The 17,659-nt window shown below is 48.0% G+C and overlaps 1 protein-coding gene across 3 annotated transcripts in view; it reads right to left on the bottom strand.

Moving 5' to 3' along the window:
* Positions 1-17,659, bottom strand: part of acads (acyl-CoA dehydrogenase short chain) — a 246,413-nt gene that overhangs the window by 59,101 nt on the left and 169,653 nt on the right. For all 3 annotated transcript variants that reach the window (XM_070886307.1, XM_070886309.1, XM_070886308.1), the window contains one exon: positions 1,024-1,161. In XM_070886307.1, coding sequence (XP_070742408.1) covers positions 1,024-1,161 — 138 coding nt within the window. The remainder of the gene's footprint in view (positions 1-1,023; positions 1,162-17,659) is intronic.

Genomic DNA, 17,659 nt, shown 5'->3' with positions numbered 1-17,659 from the left:
GACCCCCTTTCCTCCCCCCTATTATAGAGAGATAGGTATTGGGCGGGTGTCGGGTCCGGGGGGCGGGGGGGGAGCGGGTGTTGGGTCTGGTCCGGGGGGGGGAGGTGTTGGGTCCGGTCCGGGGGCGGGGGTGGGGGGGGAGCGGGTGTCAGGTCCGGTCCGGGGGCGGGGGGGGGGGGGGGGGGGGGGGGGGCGGGTGTTGGGTCCGGTCCGGGGGCGGGGGTGGGGGGGGAGCGGGTGTCAGGTCCGGTCCGGGGGCGGGGGGGGGGGGAGGGGGGGTGTCGGGTCGGGTCCGGGGGCGGGGGGGGGGGGGGGGGGGGCGGGTGTTGGGTCCGGTCCGGGGGCGGGGGTGGGGGGGGAGCGGGTGTCAGGTCCGGTCCGGGGGCGGGGGGGGGGGAGGGGGGGTGTCGGGTCGGGTCCGGGGGCGGGGGGGGGGGGGGGGGGGCGGGTGTTGGGTCCGGTCCGGGGGCGGGGGTGGGGGGGGAGCGGGTGTCAGGTCCGGTCCGGGGGCGGGGGTGGGGGGGGGAGCGGGTGTCGGGTCGGGTCCGGGGGCGGGGGGGGGGAGCGGCTGTCGGTTCCGGTCCGGAGGCAGGAAGCGGGAGTCGAGTCGGGTCGGGAGGAAGCAGGAGCTGGCCGTGGGAGGAGCCATATTCACATAGCCCCAGTGAGGCCATTCGGCCAGGGCTAGGGGCTGCGTGCTTCGGGCCCCTCCCACACAGTTTCGGGGGCCTGGAGCTACTGCACTTGCGTGCCCACTGTAGCGCGCATGTGCAGAGGTCCCGGCACTGTTTTCGGTGCAGGGTCCTGGCTCCGCCCCCTACAGCTCCTGCTGACTGCGCCGAGGGCCAGAGGACCTGCAGGGAGGTGGAGAATACGGAGGGTTTTTTTAGGCGCACTTTGTGGCGCGAAAAACGAGCGTCCAGGTCGGGACTGCGCCGTTCTAGGTGCGGCTCGAAACTTGGGCCCATTGTATGGTGGACGATTGGGAGAGCCTGCGTGGGAATAACTGCAGTCCATTTTTACCTGTATGGCCTGGAGTTTGGAGATCGGTGAGCCAAATGCCATCCTTTTCTCAGCATAGTCCACAGCACAGTCCAGGGCTGCGTGTGCAATTCCAAGAGCCTGGGAGGCAATACCAATCCGACCTGAATCCAGTGTTTGCTGAAAGACAAATTGTGAAAACATTTACCTATCATCATGGTAAGCAATGTTGCCTAATTGAGGTAACGTTTCTGCACCAAGAACACAAGACATCAGAGAAGGTCCTGGCATATTGACAAAGTGTCACTTTGCGTCAAATGAAGGTGAGCAAGTTTTGCACACATTCAGCTGCTTTGAAGTTATGCTCATGGCATCTGAGCAAGTATAAATAGCCACTTTTCCAGTTCCACCCTGCAGTTGAAATGAGACAGATTCATCAGCAAGGGAATCGGGGTTATACTATAGAGTGACTTATATTAGAAATGGTTCAGTTGTATAGAAATGAGATCAGTGCATCTGGTGCTAACTTTGAGAAAGTACATTCAGGCAAGGCAGGCTTAATGGCAATGCGCACTGCAGACAGTATATACAAACGGGATATCTTAGACAGTACTTTTGTTCTTTCTTGTCCTTTTCTCTGCCAGTTGTTCCCTCCTCCACACTCCTAGAGGCACTGACCCCATACTGGGATACTGCTCTGTGGACTCTGATCTTCTTCAGGTAACTCATGCAGCCAGCCACTATTGAAGAGTGAGCAGTGACTATGAGTGCCTGCAGGCTGTTTGACTCCATGAATGGGGTGTAACAGCAAATCTGCTAAAGAGACCTGTGGGACCACTCACGAAACAGCACCTTGAGTCACAGGAGATACATTCAGCAGTTCATGGAAAGTTTGCAATTTAAATTTTTTTTTGCATTAAATCTATCTATACAAATGTTTGACAGCATCTGTCAATCTTCAAAACATCAAAGATATAGAAAAAAGAACGAAGGAACGGCAGTCATTTCAAGCTTTTTTCATCTTGGCCTGCAATCTGAAATCTACAAGTACGTTCCAATTTGCAAATCTCCCTCCCTAAACAGTAATTAAACTCGGGCTGCCCTCAGACTCTGGTTAATTACAGGAATGAGACTTTGCAGCCATAAAAGGCTAGGCCAGCTTCACCTTATCAGTGGAAACACAAATGTCCTTTAAATAGGATAATGCTCCTATTGCTAGACGATAACACCATCCAATTTAATATGAACAACAACTTGTATATATATGCGTTTTCATGTAGTAAAACATCCCAAGGTGCTTCACAGGATCATAATAAAACAAAATTTAACACCATGCCACATAAGGAGATACTAGGGCAGATGACCAACAGCTGAGCGTCTTAAAGGAGGAAAGAGAGGTAGCGAGGCGGAGAGGTTTAGGGAGGGAATAGGCAGCTGAAGGCATGACCACCGATGGTTGAGCGATTAAAATCGGGGATGCTCAAAAGGCCAGAATTGGAGGAGCACAGACATCTCGGAGGGTGGTGGGGCTGAAGGAGATTACAGAGATATGAGGGGCGAAAACAAAGATGAGAATTTTAGAAAATAAGGGAGTGATTTACTCAATACTGAAGTCTACAATCATCACCCATTATATGTGAGGTTACCAGGTGTTCCTAGCAAGGATTCCCGGACTCAGTTGGCAGGAGTGCCTCAAAGCAGTCTAAAATTCAACTATATAGTCAGCAATTTTAGTAATGTTATGTGCCCTTTCTAGAAGTTTCTGTGCACACTTGACTATGCAATTTTTCTATTTTAGGATTGTCTTTTTATTAATGTGTTTTAGCAACAGTTATTGGACTGGATTTTCCGGTCCTTTGCGCTCCGAGTTTCGCCCCGGAGCGGCGTGAAATGGGGCGGCGAGGTCTCCTGCGTCTGGTCGCGAGCTTTGGGTTGGGTTTTGTGGCGGTGCTGAGCAGCATCGCCAGGAGCAGCTGCGCCGGGTGTGCAACACCTCTCGTTGCGACACCGAGTTTTGACTTGTACCCGACCTGTACGCCTGGAATCGCGCCTCACGATGATCGCCTGGGAAACCAGAGCTGTCCAGCCATGCCGGCGGCGCGGAGGACAGTAAAGTGTTGTAAAGATAAGTGTGAGTGTTTGTTCTTTGAATTTTTTTAGCGATTTGTGTTGTAGTGGGGTGGGCAATGTTTTGGGAATGTTTGTGTGTTTTTTTTCCTTTAGTTCGCGAGTTTCCCATTTTTGCGTCTCGAAAGTTGTACAATGCCTCCCTTCTCGCTGAGCATCCTGGTGCAGGGCCCAGATAGCGAAAATTCCTTACTAAAGCGCAACCTTTTCCTGGCCGGTAACTTCCCAACTCACCTCAGTTTTCGCCCTGAAAATCGAAAAACCTAAAATCCAACCATTAAACAAATTGACTCCCTCAGCACTGCACTGGAGAGTCAACCTAGATTTTTGTGCTTAAGTCCCTGGAGTGGGACTTGAACCCACAACCTGCTGACTCAGAGGCAAGAGTACTACCCACTGAGCTACAGCTGGCACTGCTTTGCCCTCACAAACACACATCATGTAATATTGTACTAAACTGCTATACAGAAGGTTATCTAAGAAGTAAAAGTCCACCAAGCTACAACTTTAAACATACAACTGCAAACACTCAGGCCTGGTTGTTAACTTTAGTGTCGGGCAATGTTTACCATCTCCAACCGGGATATTCACAATTAGCGGCACAAGAGGGGATTGGAGCGCTAAGGGAAGAATTACACGCTACACGTAGAGCGTTCGGGGCGGTAGCGCTGCAGGGATAATGAAGTTCTGGCGCTAGGAAACTGGCATCCTAGCGCCATCAGCTGGACCACCCAAAAAATGAGAAAAACTTGAAGGGAGCATTGGACACATCAGCAACAGTATGTCAGACCTCACAGAGTCACAGTAATGTTAAAATATTTAACACTGAACACCCACCTACTCCTGCTTTATAATATCCCTGGGAGCTTCCACGCAACGCCTACTCTCCCTGTGGGTGACAGCGGCAGGCGCTACGGCAGGCGAAAGGAGTGAAGTTCGGGATCGCGGCATTAACGTGGCGTTGCACACTCATAACGTCACCAAGTGGTGGCGCTAACTGATAGCGCCGCTGCTAAACCACCAATGAAGTTCGTGGTAGGCACAAACAGCCCTCTTGGGCGCTAATGGGTGGCACTAAGCAACCCAATTTTTAGTCCTCACTCTTTCACTTTCAATTTACAAGATTACGGAGACGTTTAGAGTTTTTACCAGTGTACAGTCCCACTGAAAATACTCCTGCATTATGAGATTACAAGGTATTGACAGAGGAGGATCTGTGTCTGTACACAGATCAGAATCTCTAAATGCACTGCTTTACATATAACGTTTAAGCATGTGCAAACTATTGTTTGCTCATATTATCTAAATACATAAGTTATCCTTTTAAATAATGCTATTAATACCATGTTTTACTCTGCTGTACAGTGTCAGTTCTACTCTACTTATAGAATCGCATTTATAAAGTTACATCTAAACTTTGTGCGATAGCATAAAACGGGATGATAGGGAATTGGCAACCCGTTTTACATCTCGCAATATTTTTATTTCCATTGGCGACAATGGAAATAAAACGCAGAAGGTTAACCACTGATTTATGAAGGTTTTGCATATTCTCTTTGCTTTTATACGCTATGGTTCCATTTAAAACGCCCAGGATCCTGTATGTTTTTTTAACAACCTGTCCTGCCACCGTCAGTTTATATTGCATCTTCACAATCTTCCTTCCAAAATGTATCACTTCACACTTCTCTGCATTAAATTTCATCTGTCATGTGTCTGCCCATTTCACCAGTCTGTTTATGTTCTCCTGAAGTCTGCTCAAGCTCGGCACTATCCAGGACAAAACAGTTCACTTGATTGGTGCCCCAGCCACTGAACCCAATATTCACCCCCTCCAACACTGGTGTATTGGACTGCAGAATGATTGGTCTACAGAATACATTGCAGCATCTTGCTAAGGTTACGTCGACAGCGCTGTCCAGCCCTGTGACCTCTACCACTGAGAACAACAAGAGCAGCAATGCCTTGGAACACCACCACTTGCAAATTTAACTACAACAACAACATATTGCATTTATATAGGGCTCGATTTTGGGCTTTTGCGATTTCATAAGAACATAAGAAATAGGAGCAGGAGTAGGCCATACGGCCCCTCGAGCCTGCTCCACCAATTAATACGATCATGTCTGATCCGATCATAGACTCAGGTCCACTTTCCTGCCCGCTCCCCATAACCCCTTATCGTTTGAATAAATAGACAGAAATAGACAGTTTCTTAATGTCCCAGCTTTCACAGCTCTCTGAGGCAACGAGTTCCACAGATATACAACCCTCTGAGAGAAGACATTTCTCCTCATCTCAGTTTTAAATCGGCGGCCCCTTCTTCTAAGATTATGCCCTCTAGTTCTAGTCTCTCTTATCAGTAGAAACATCCTCTCTGCATCCACCTTGTCAAGCCCCCTCATAATCTTATATGTTTTGATAAGATCACCTCTCATTCTTCTGAATTCCAATGAGTAGAGACCCAACCTACTCAACCTTTCCTCATAAGTCAACCCCCTCATCTCCGGAATCAACCTAGTGAACCTTCTCTGAACTGCCTCCAAAGCAAGTATATCCTTTCGTAAATATGGAAACCAATGCTGCACGCAGTATTCCAGGTGTGGCCTCACCAATACCCTGTATAACTGTAGCAAGATTTCCCTGCTTTTATACTCCATCCCCTTTGCAGTAAAGGCCAAGATTCCATTAGCCTTCCTGATTACTTGCTGTACCTGCATATTATCCTTTTGTGTTTCATGCACAAGTACCCCCAGGTCCTGTTGTACTGTGGCACTTTGCAATCTTTCTCCATTTAAATAATAACTTGCTTTTTGACATTTTCTGCCAAAGTGCATGACCTCCAACATTATACTCCATCTGCCAAATTTTTGCCCACTCACTTAACCTGTCTATGTCCTTTTGCAGATTTTTTGAGTCCTCCTCACACATTGCTTTTCTTCCCATCTTTGTATCATCAGCAAACTTGTCTACGTTACACTCGGTCCCTTCTTCCAAGTCGTTAATATAGGTTGTAAATAGTTGGGGTCCCAACACTGATCCCTGCGGAACCCCACTTGTTACTGATTGCCAACCAGAGAATGAACCATTTATCCCGACTCTCTGTTTTCTGTTCGTTAGCCAATCCTCTATCCATGCTAATATATTACCCCCAACCCCGTCAACTTTTATCTTGTGCAGTAACCTTTTATGTGGCACCTTGTCAAATGCCTTCTGGAAGTCTAAATACACCACATCCACTGGTTCCCTTTTATCCTCCCTGTTCATTACATCCTCAAAGAACTCCAGCAAATTTGTCAAACATGACTTTCCCTTCATAAATCCATGCTGACTCTGCCTGACCGAATTTTGCTTTTCCAAATGTCCTGCTACTGCTTCCTTAATAATGGATTCCAACATTTTCCCAACCACAGATGTTAGGCTAACTGGTTTTAGGATTTTGTGGCATTAGTTTGTGCCCTCGACTCGCCAAAATTTAAGATGGAGTAGCGTTGACATTAACTCAGGCACTGCACAACGGACTTTGTGCGCCCGAGCCGAAACTCGCGGTGGTAAAGGAGGCGGCCATTTTGCACATGCGCAGTTTTCTCCCCCCGGGCGCAACACTAATTCACGAAGCGGCAACTTCCTGCACCCATGCACATATGAACCGCCCCACTTCAGCCACTTCTCCAGAGATGGAGGAGCAGGAGGGAAGGCCGCATGCCAGGCACTTCTCAAATGTGGTCACTGAGGCATTAGTGAACTTTGTGGAGAGGAGGTGGTCCTCACTCCATCTTGCTGGGGGAGCCAGGCCGCTGCCACCAATCTTTAAAAGACTGTGGAAGGAGATTGCCCAGGAGGTCTCTGCAGCAGGCACTGTCCAGAACTGGGACACAATGTAGGAAAAAGTTCAACAACCTTACCAGGTTCGTAGGGTGAGTCCCATTCATATTTATGTATGCCTCCTATCCTTCCATCATGAATCTCAGACACTTTCTGAAGTCATTCATGCATATAGTCCCTCTCAAAAGTCTTAATCTGTGGGGTGGGTTTCAATGCATAAGAAAGATGAAGGATGACTTCTCTACCCATTGCCTCCTAATGATCGATGCACATAAACGTGGTCCTTAATCATTGAGAACCTTCCTCGCAATACACTCCCACTGTTGCTATGGGTTTCATAAAGATCACCTGCAGCCCCAACGTTACATCCCTCTTACCTCCTAACAATCGCTCAAAAAGCTCATGCAACATCCACACAGATTGAAGTCATTAGAACATCCACGCAGTCTCACCTAATGAAGTATGGTAGGCATATGTGGCACAACAGGAGGGGAACCCTTTCTGAACCCCAACTATTTTTCTCTTTGCAGTTGAAGCACTCTCACAACAGGAGGGAGCAGCTGTGCACAGACTGGGGTCCGCCTCAAATTCTGCCACTCACTGATGTTGAGGAACGGGTGTCGGCACTTATAGGAACACCAGCTCGGACAGTTGCTGGGGGCGATACTGAGCCCCCATCGGGTAGTGAGGGTATGTAAATGGATTGCGCGACTGAAGAGACTGCATTGAGATGTATAATGAAATGGCGGCGGATCTTCAAATGAACATGTGCAATGCCACCTTCCTCCCGTCACCCTGCCCTCTCCTGCTGCTAACCATACGCCTGGTTTATTGTGCGTGCAGAAGAATATCCACAATCACGCCAGTATTGCTGGGACGCAGCGGCATCTGGCCATAGTGGTAATGACGAGGCTGCTGAGACAACTCATTTGACTAACCCACAGAGCCAACCAGTTGTCCCGACTCAAGACACGACACCTGGGGACGATGACAATTTTCCGGGGTTTGAGTCTTCGGAGGCTCCTGGTCCAAGTCGCCTACAGCAACGCAGTGCGAGAGAGGAATCTCGCAGGCCAGCTCTCCGGAGGGTGAGTTGGCAAAGTAGGTCTGCTCAACGACAGACATACATGGAACTGGACTTGATGGAAACGTCCAGGGACAACACAGGCATGCACCGTGAGCTCGTGGATACATTGGATCAGATCCCAGAGAGCATCGACAAACTTTCTGTGACTGTTGCGGAGGCAGCGTCACGCATTGTCGGTGCAACTCAGGACAGCGAGGCCATCATTGCCCACTCACAGAGGCTGGTGGCCTCCAGCAGCGACAGTGGCGTTCCAGAGTGTGTGGCGCGTGCCCTTGATCACTTCGCTGGCTCGAGCGAATCGCAGCAGCTTGGTGATATGATGTGGACGATGACTGCTGCCATCCTCACTGCGTTCCCCACTGTTAAATGGGGAAGGGAGAGTGCCGAAACAGGCCAGCAAGTTGTGGAGACACTTCGTGCTCCGGATACTCCGTTGGGAGTGTCAGTGGCTCCCAGGAAATAGAATGAGCAGTCCTTCCTCAGGACGACAGAATTCAAGCAAACCGGTCAATGATGAGCTGGTGATGTGTGTCTCTTGCTGCGGCAGCAGGTCCACTCTGCCTGCCCCGTGGATGTGGTGGCTCTGCAATCGGTTCCTCGCCAGGCTCGCCTTCATCGTCCTCGTCCTCCTGAGCTGGGCTTGCAATCCCCACTGGCAATGCCTGGCCCTTCATGATGGCTAAGTTGTGTAACATGCAGCACACCACAATGAACCTGTTGAGGGGAGCACTGAAGGCTGCCTCCAGAGCAGTCCAGGCATCGGAAGCACTGCTTGAGCGTTCGATGATGTTACGGGTGGCTGCGTGGCTGTCATTGTAGCGCTGCTCGGCTTCTGTGGCAGGGTTCCGGAGGGGGCTCATGAGCCAGCTGGCTAGGCTGTAACCCAGTCAGCTTTTGCCTTTGTCGCTCAAACATTCGTGAGACACTGCTCTCACACCAGATGAAAGCATCATGTGCGCTCCCTGGACAGAGGGCATTCACTGTGCGGAGGCGCTGCGTGTAGTCGCACACAAGCTGGATGTTTAGGGAAAGGTATCCCTTACGGTTTCTGAATACCTCTGCGTTGTGTAATGGTGCTCGCAATGCAACATGTGTGTAGTCAATGGCTCCATGAACCTTCAGGAAGCCTACAATTATTCCAATCCTTAAAACCCTCTCATTCTGGCTGTCCCTGCTCATTGGGAACTTTATGAAGTCCATTCTGCGGGTGTAGAGAGCTCTTGTAACCAGGCGAATGCAGCTATGTACAGCGTGTTGAGAGATGCTGCATATGACCCCTGCTGCTACCTGGAAGGAGCCGGAGGCATAGAAGGCCATCGCCACAGTCACCTTCATTTTGACGGGCACTGCAGTCTTGTTGACGCTGGTAGACTGTAGGTCTGCATGTAGAAGCTGGCATATCTGTGTCAGCACTTCCTTTCGGAAGTGCAGCTTCTAACACACTGCGCCTCAGAGAGCTGGAGGTATGAGTGATGGTCCCTGTAAACCTGTTGGGGGGGGGGGGGGGAGTAGGGCCTCCTCCCCAGACGTCTACGACCTCTTCTAATCCATGGCCTGACAAGACCGAGAACCCTTCTTCCAGCTTGAAGCCGCCTGCCACTAGCAACCAGCATGATATGCTGGCGAACTAGGATTGCCCCCATTCAAATGTCTCACTGACCTAGTAAGGAAACTGTCATGGCATATAAAAGTGCCGTTTGCAATTCAGAGCCTCACGCAGCGTGCTGTGTGCAATCGAAACAGTCATTGACGACTATGATGTCTGATTCTCCAGCACCGCCTGTTGCACCCTGGGACAGCTGTTTCCTGGGGCGGGCTTTAAATGAGGCGTTAAGGCCGAAAGAGCCATCTGGAGTGCTAGCGTAGCGTTGCACAACGATTGACATCATCGTCACACTAAAAATGGATGGTGGGACGGTAAGTTTTTGTGCTGACGCTAACCACTAGCCGAATCTACCGGCCGGGCGGTAAATCCTGGACGCCCGGTATTTTGTCCAGAAACAGCAGTTACCGCCCCATAGTGCCTTTAATATAGTAAAACGTCCCAAGGAGCTTCACAGGGGCATTATCAAACAAAACTTGACACCGAGCGACATAAGGAGATATGTGACAGGTGCACAGAAACTTGGTGAAAGAGGTAGGCTTTAAGTAATAAATGCAGCTTTGCCAAATGAGAAAAAAAAAAAAAAAATAGATTCATGTAAATCTCAGGCTCTGGAAACTAAGAGCAGGTTGTTATTTAGTAGATAGGTAGAGAGCTGTTGGATAATTTCAAGTAAGTTACGAGCTCAGCAGAATGGACTTTAGTATAGTTGGCTTAGACTACTTTCAATTATTTGAGTGCCTGAGTCCTTTGAATCAACACAAGAGGTTTATAGCAAAGAAAGAGGAAAGTGGCCTTATGGACAGACAGATGGTTACAGGACAGAATGCAATGGGGTAAGAGTAAAAGGAGGTTTATTGGATTGGAAAGTTGTGGTGAGTAGTGTTTAATTTTTTTTGTTCTTGGGATATGGGCAACACTGACGAGGCATTATTTATTGCCCATCCATGTTGCCCTGCAGACTTTAAGGCCAGATTTTTCCGGGGTGGTAGCGGGTGCACTCGGTGGTGGGTTGGGCGGGAAAGTTATTTTTGACAGTAGCTTGGGAACCCGCTGTCATCTCGCTCCCACATGTCTTTCTCCCAGGCGCGTCTGTCATTGCGGAGCCGACCGGCAGTGGCTGGTGACCTAATTGAGATGATTATCAGGCAGTTTACCGGCACTTATAAGCCTTTTCCCACTTACTTTTTAAATATCTCTGCATGGCCATGGGATTCACACAGCTCGGGAACCACATCTGTCAACCTGAGGCAGGAGTTCCGTGGCCATTGCTCCAGCTGATTACTTGACAGCATCAAATGTACAGTAAAAGCTCCCACCTGACAGATGATCACTTTCCTCAGGCAGAAGCTGTTGCTCAGAACATTTCCAGCACAGATTCTGCAGGCTGCAAGTGTTTCCAGCAAAGTCTCCATCCAGTGTCACCTCATTGGAAGCATTCTCTCACCATTGACAGAATGATTCTGTCATCTGTACTTCATCTGCCAGCTATTCCATCAACATAGGTGCCATTTATGGTGCCTCACCTTGGTCCTCAGAATCAGATCACGATGAGCCCCAACACCAGTAGCACCAGGCATACCAGCAGCAGCACCAACACCAAGCTTCTCCGCAATCATCTGATGTTGCACAGGGCACAGGGCATCAGCATCCAAGCACATTGCTTTCTGGGAAGCCAGGAATGGCCTCACCGTGGCCAGATTTAGTTATCTTTATGCTGTATACCCATATGGCTGCCACATGATGTGCCAGGTCAGCACCATGCCATAGCAACACCATAAAGCATCCCTACAATAATCAAGCTATTCCTTTCACACTCATCACCATTGCGGGTGGTACGGTTATAGCTCACTGTTCACTTCAACTCACTAAGCCACTTCCAAAGATGCACACAAATCTGTCCAAGACCACAAATAAAGATTTTTATGTTTGACACCACATTAACAGAAACTTTACATAAACATTGGATAAAACACCCAAGTGTTGTTAGTTGGTATGATTGCACTAGGATGAGATTGAGTGTAAGGGGTGGCGACTGAGATAGGGATGTGATAATGTAGATAGAGAGGGATGGACGGAGGTGAGTAAGGATGTGCAGGAGTAGGGTAGGGGAGGCAGAGTGATGGGGATGTAATGAGAGGCACAGCTGGATGCAGTTGAGTGTGGCTTTGTACTAACGTTTCCTGATCTAATGAGATCATTAAAACGTTTGGGGCACTGCACCCAGATCCTCCTGACCTCCGCTGCAATCTGCCACCAGGCTCTTTTGGTCTCCTGGTGAGGTCTCTTCCGCCCATCGGAAGGGAAGAGGACTTCCCTGCCTGATCTGACTCCTTCCATAAGCATATCGAGGGAGTCATCGGAGAACTGGGTGCAGCCCTCTGCCTCTGTGTGTGCAGCACTCCAAAGCTATAGTGCACTGACAGCAGTATATTAGATTAAACTTCAAATCTAATGTGGCCATGGTCCCTTTAAATAACCTGGCTGAAAATGCATCATGAATGACGTCACCAGACCCGCTCCAGGGTAATGCGCTGGGCAGGCTTAATAGGCCCCCATTGAGGTAAGTTAATTTTCAACAGCGGGATGAAACCAGCAGCAGGGTCGCGACCCCCCCCCCCCCCCCATGGACACCGCCCGCACCAGAGCCGCCCAGGTAGGCAAAATTCCGGCCTATGAGTCAACCATGTAGTGTGGGACTGGAGTCACGTCGGGGTTGGCAGCTTTCCTGAAGGACATTAGTTCACCAATTTCAGAACTTGCCACTCTGGGACTTGAACTCACAACTTCTAGGTTGTTAGCTCATACCATAGTCACTAGGTTACCACACTCTTATTTACTATAAACATAACTGATCGGGACTTAGGAATTGAAAGACCAATATTGAAACTTGCTAATGATACCAAATGGGAAGATAATGAAAATTGTGAAAGACTGTGGGAAGATATAGCTAGGTTAGCAGGATGGGAAGGTTAGTGGCAAATCAGTAAATCTAGAAAAATGTGAACTGAAAGATTTTGGAAGTAACAACAGGGAAAGGAAATATATCTTAAATAGTAAGATGTTAAATAGGATAGAGGAGTAAAGGGACCTTGGTTTGTGAATTATAACCGATCAATTATCCAGGATGTTTTGGAATACAGACAACATTTGCAACAAATGTTAATTTTCTAGATTCCACAATCCACAATGTTCGAAAGTCAAACATATGTAGCACATATCTGTCATTTCACAAATTCCCTCAGAAGCAGAGGCGTATATGAGGGTTCAGTCCGCAGTATAACCCCGAGAAATAGTCTCCAGTTCAGTTAGCCTGAACCAAACTAAACTTGTTCATGCAAAGTTGACTGCAAACAGGAGATAAGTGTGGAATTCGAATATCTAATTTGGCAATGCAGCAAGGAAGTTATATATGACAAAGTCCTCCTTCTCTGGTAAACAGAAGCTATGACACAAAGGTTATAATTATTTACCCAAGTTTTTTGAACATACTAAGAACATAAGAATAGGAGTAGGCCATACGGCTCCTCGAGCCTGCTCCGCCATTTAATACGATCATGGCTGATCCGATCATGGACTCAGGTCCACTTCCCTGCCCGCTCTCCATAGCCCCTTATTCCCTTATTGTTTAAGAAATTGTTTATCTCTGTCTTAAATTTATTCAATATCCCAGCTTCCACAGCTCTCTGAGGCAGCGAATTCCACAGATCCACAACCCTCTGAATGAAGAAATTTCTCCTCATCTCAGTTTTAAATGGGTGGCCCCTTATTCTAAGATTATGCCCTCTAGTTCTGGTTTCCCCTATCAGTGTAAACATCCTCTCTACATCCTCTCTACATCCACCTTGTCAAGCCCCCTCATAATCTTATATGTTTCGATAAGATCACCTCTCATTCTTCTGAATTCCAATGAGTCAACCCCCTCATCTCTGGAATCAACCTTGTGAACTTTCTCTGAAATGCCTCCAAAGCAAGTATATCCTTTCATAAATATGGAAACCAAAACTGCACGCAGTATTCCAGGTGTGGCCTCACCAATACCCTGTACAACTGTAATGGCCTTTCCGATTCCTAAAACCTGTTTATCTCTATTTAAAAAGGAACAGGATATTGATAGTATTATATATTTGTTAATTTTATGATTATATTAACATCCTGCTTCAGCAGGAATAATCGTGGGCGGTGCTGTGAATCTGAGACTGTGGCATTATCTTTGGTAAAGTGAGGGTACAAACCCTTGGTATTAGCTATGCAATTTCTTCACGACCTCACTGATTAAAGTGCAAGTTATTATGAAGGAGTTACTCGCTCCTAGCCCTTACATACATCAATTCTATCTGTTCACCCTACCCACAACTTTTAGTCCCACCCCAGCAACACTTGAGCTATATGGCAGTATGCCTAGTGCTGAGGGAGCGCAGCGGCAGCAGCAAGGCTGATGTCATAAAACACGATGGCCCCCCCAACAAAATCATCAAGCATGCTTCAAGAATTAATTCAATACACAGTCTTCCCCATAAAGATAAAAACTTTCTTTTAAAGAAATAAAGTTGTCGCCACCGCCAACAAAAAATAAATTCACGCTAATCCATTGTCCAACCCTAACCCTAACTCTAAGCAAACCGTAACTCTCATCCCAAGCCAAACCATAACTCAAAATTAACCTTAACCCAAAACCTAAATCTAATCCCCAACCTAGGAAGATTTTATTTTGGGGCAGACTTAGTGCGATTTACAAGGGTAGTGGGAAAGGCTACAAGGAAAGAGGGTTCTACAGCAAAGCGAATGGGACATAGAAACATAGAAAATAGGTGCAGGAGTAGGCCATTCGGCCCTTCTAGCCTGCACCGCCATTCAATGAGTTCATGGCTGAACATGCAACTTCAGTACCCCATTCCTGCTTTCTCACCATACCCCTTGATTCCCCTAGTAGTAAGGACTTCATCTAACTCCTTTTTGAATATATTTAGTGAATTGGCCTCAACAACTTTCTGTGGTAGAGAATTCCACAGGTTCACCACTCTCTGGGTGAAGAAATTCCTCCTCATCTCGGTCCTAAATGGCTTACCCCTTATCCTTAGACTGTGTCCCCTGGTTCTGGACTTCCCCAACATTGGGAACATTCTTCCTGCATCTAACCTGTCTAACCCCGTCAGAATTTTAAATGTTTCTATGAGGTCCCCTCTCATTCTTCTGAACTCCAGTGAATACAAGCCCAGTTGATCCAGTCTTTCTTGATAGGTCAGTCCCGCCATCCCGGGAATCAGTCTGGTGAACCTTCGCTGCACTCCCTCAATAGCAAGAATGTCCTTCCTCAGGTTAGGAGACCAAAACTGTACACAATACTCCAGGTGTGGCCTCACCAAGGCCCTGTACAATTGTAGCAACACCTCCCTGCCCCTGTACTCAAATCCCCTCGCTATGAAGGCCAACATGCCATTTGCTTTCTTAACCGCCTGCTGTACCTGCATGCCAACCTTCAATGACTGATGTACCATGACATCCAGGTCTCTTTGCACCTCCCCTTTTCCTAATCTGTCACCATTCAGATAATAATCAAAGATCAGCTCAAAGGTTAGTTACAGAGATAAACTGACCTACACTGGGAACAGGAAACCATTGGTCTGAGCACACTTGGGTGCAAGTCAGAAGAACCAGGAAATGAAGCCAGCATGCAAAGGTATTTTCCTAATTCCACAAGATCCAATGATACATTAAATTAGGCCAATTTTGGAAATCTTGTGAGAAAATCAAGTACCCAATGAAGAAAAAAAATGTGATCTATCATGTTATTGATTTATTTCTGTCATGGTATATATGGGGTTAAAAAACAGGTTTACTCGGAAAACATAGTTTGTATAAACTGGTTTTGATATACAAAAGCCCGAGAACTGAGATTGTGGCCTAGAAATTCGCTGAGGGGCACAGGAAATAATCCCTGCGCTTGAATGGTGCGCCCCGAAGAATCTCGATATCGGGCTTCGGGCCTCATTACCATCAAGTTGGCAAGCTGTAAACTGTAAAGGCAGCCTGCCAGCAAAACGGAATTAAAGATGGGGGGGGGGGTGGTGGTGCCCGGGAAGGCGGGGTAGTCGGAAAGAAGGGTAACTGTTTCAGAGAGGGCAATTGGGTCAGGAAGGAAGCGATAGCCAGGGAGGGATGGGGGTGGGGGGGGGGGGATGCAGCATCCCTTCCACTATTTGAAGGGGTTGCTCCTTAATTTCTGGCTGCACATCAATCCCATGCTCCTGATTTTTGGTCACCCAGTGTGGAGGGGAGCGGGCAAGTCAGAGGACCTCCTCATAGGACTTCTCCAGGGCTTGGCCAAGTTGGTCATTCATCGGTCAAGACAGCGTGCAGTAAGGGGGTCGGTCAGCCCAACTGCCTTCCTCTCTTCCGTGGCTATGTCCATGCCCAGGTGTCCGCTGATACCCTTGAGGCCTTCTGCGACCAGTGGGCTCCGGAGGGACTGGAGTACATCGTCAACACCCGGAACCACATTTTAATTTAATTTGTAAGTTTCCTTTCAATTTTTGATAATTTACAATTTATTGTTTATGCCCCTTTAAGAAGGGGGCTAATTGATGATGACAATTAAGTTATCCTAATTGGAAATTTAAATAAAAGAGTTAGCTGGGGAAGGTAACGACAGCAATTGGGACGGAGGAGAATTGAAGTGGTGGTTGGTAGCGATCCGTGTACCTTGAATGTGGGTCGAGTGGTGCACTCCTACACCTCCTGGCTCCACATTTAGCGCATATTTTAACATCTTACCTTGCTGGTTGCAGTCTAACAGGCGGGCCCTTTAAGCTCATCTGTTAGGCCGCATGTAGACTTGGATTTTCTGAGTGCAGCTGGTGCTCGCTGCCTCAGGGCAAATTCATTTTGCAGTAGGGGGCCTCAAACCGGCATTAGGCCACTTATTTGCAAAAGCAAAGGCACTGCACTTACCAAGTTGTTGGCATTTGCCAATATGGCGTGTGGCACACTTCCTGCTCATAATGAGCGTGCATTTCCTACCCGCCATATTGGAGGCTGAGTCATCATCATCATAGGCAGTCCCTCGGAATCGAGGAAGACTTGCTTCCACTCCTAAAGTGAGACCTTTGGTGGCTGAACAGTCCAATACGAGAGCCACAGATCCTGTCACAGGTGGGACAGACATTTGTCGGGGTGGGTGGGACTGATTTGCCATACGCTCCTTCCGCTGCCTGCGCCTGACCTCTTCACGCTCGCAGCGTTGAGATTCGAAGAGCTCAACACCCTCCTGGATGCACTTTCTCCACAGGGACACCCAGGTATCAATGGTGGTGTCGCACTTTACCAGGGAGGCTTTGAGGGTGTCCTTGTAACGTTTCCACTGCCCAGCTTTGGCTCATTTGCCATGAAGGAGCTCCGCATCGAGCAATTGCTTAGGGAGTCTCGTGTCTGGCATGCGAACTATGTAGCCTGCCCAGCGAAGCTGATCAAGTGTGGTCAGCGCTTCAATGCTGGGGATGTTAGTGTGCCTGTCCTCCCAGGATATTTGCGGGATCTTGCAGAGACATCGTTGGTGATATATCTCCAGTGACTTGAGGTGTCTTCTGTATATCGTACATGCCTCTGATCCATACAGGAGGGCGGGTATTACTACAGACCATGAGCTAGGCTTAGTAGGCCTTTTAGCGCCCAAAAAATGGGCAATGCACAGACTAAGGTCTAGGCTATTATGTCCATAACAGCAATCTAAAGAAGGAGTCAAGCTATTTAAATTAAAAACATCCAGTGGGTTTGTTTGGCTATATAGTTGATAGAAGGCTCTTTTCGAATTTAACAATAACATGTTTAAATTTCCCTTGTTCTGGTCAGATTTTAAAATGATCGGCCAGATTTTTCAGCTGGTATTATTTTAACAACTGCATCACCAACATCAAAATATCCCTGATCAGAAAGTCTAGACCTATATCTGAGCTTGTCTTGTTCCAAGTGAGCAGTCTGTCTGTGAAGCCAACAGAGACCGTTAAATAGACTAGATATACTTTGCAGACTGATAGGAA

This window comes from Pristiophorus japonicus, chromosome 8, assembly GCF_044704955.1.
Source record: "Pristiophorus japonicus isolate sPriJap1 chromosome 8, sPriJap1.hap1, whole genome shotgun sequence".
NCBI lineage: Eukaryota > Metazoa > Chordata > Chondrichthyes > Pristiophoridae > Pristiophorus > Pristiophorus japonicus.
The sequence above is the reverse complement of the archived record's forward strand: the minus strand, read 5'-3'. Positions and strand labels throughout refer to the sequence as shown.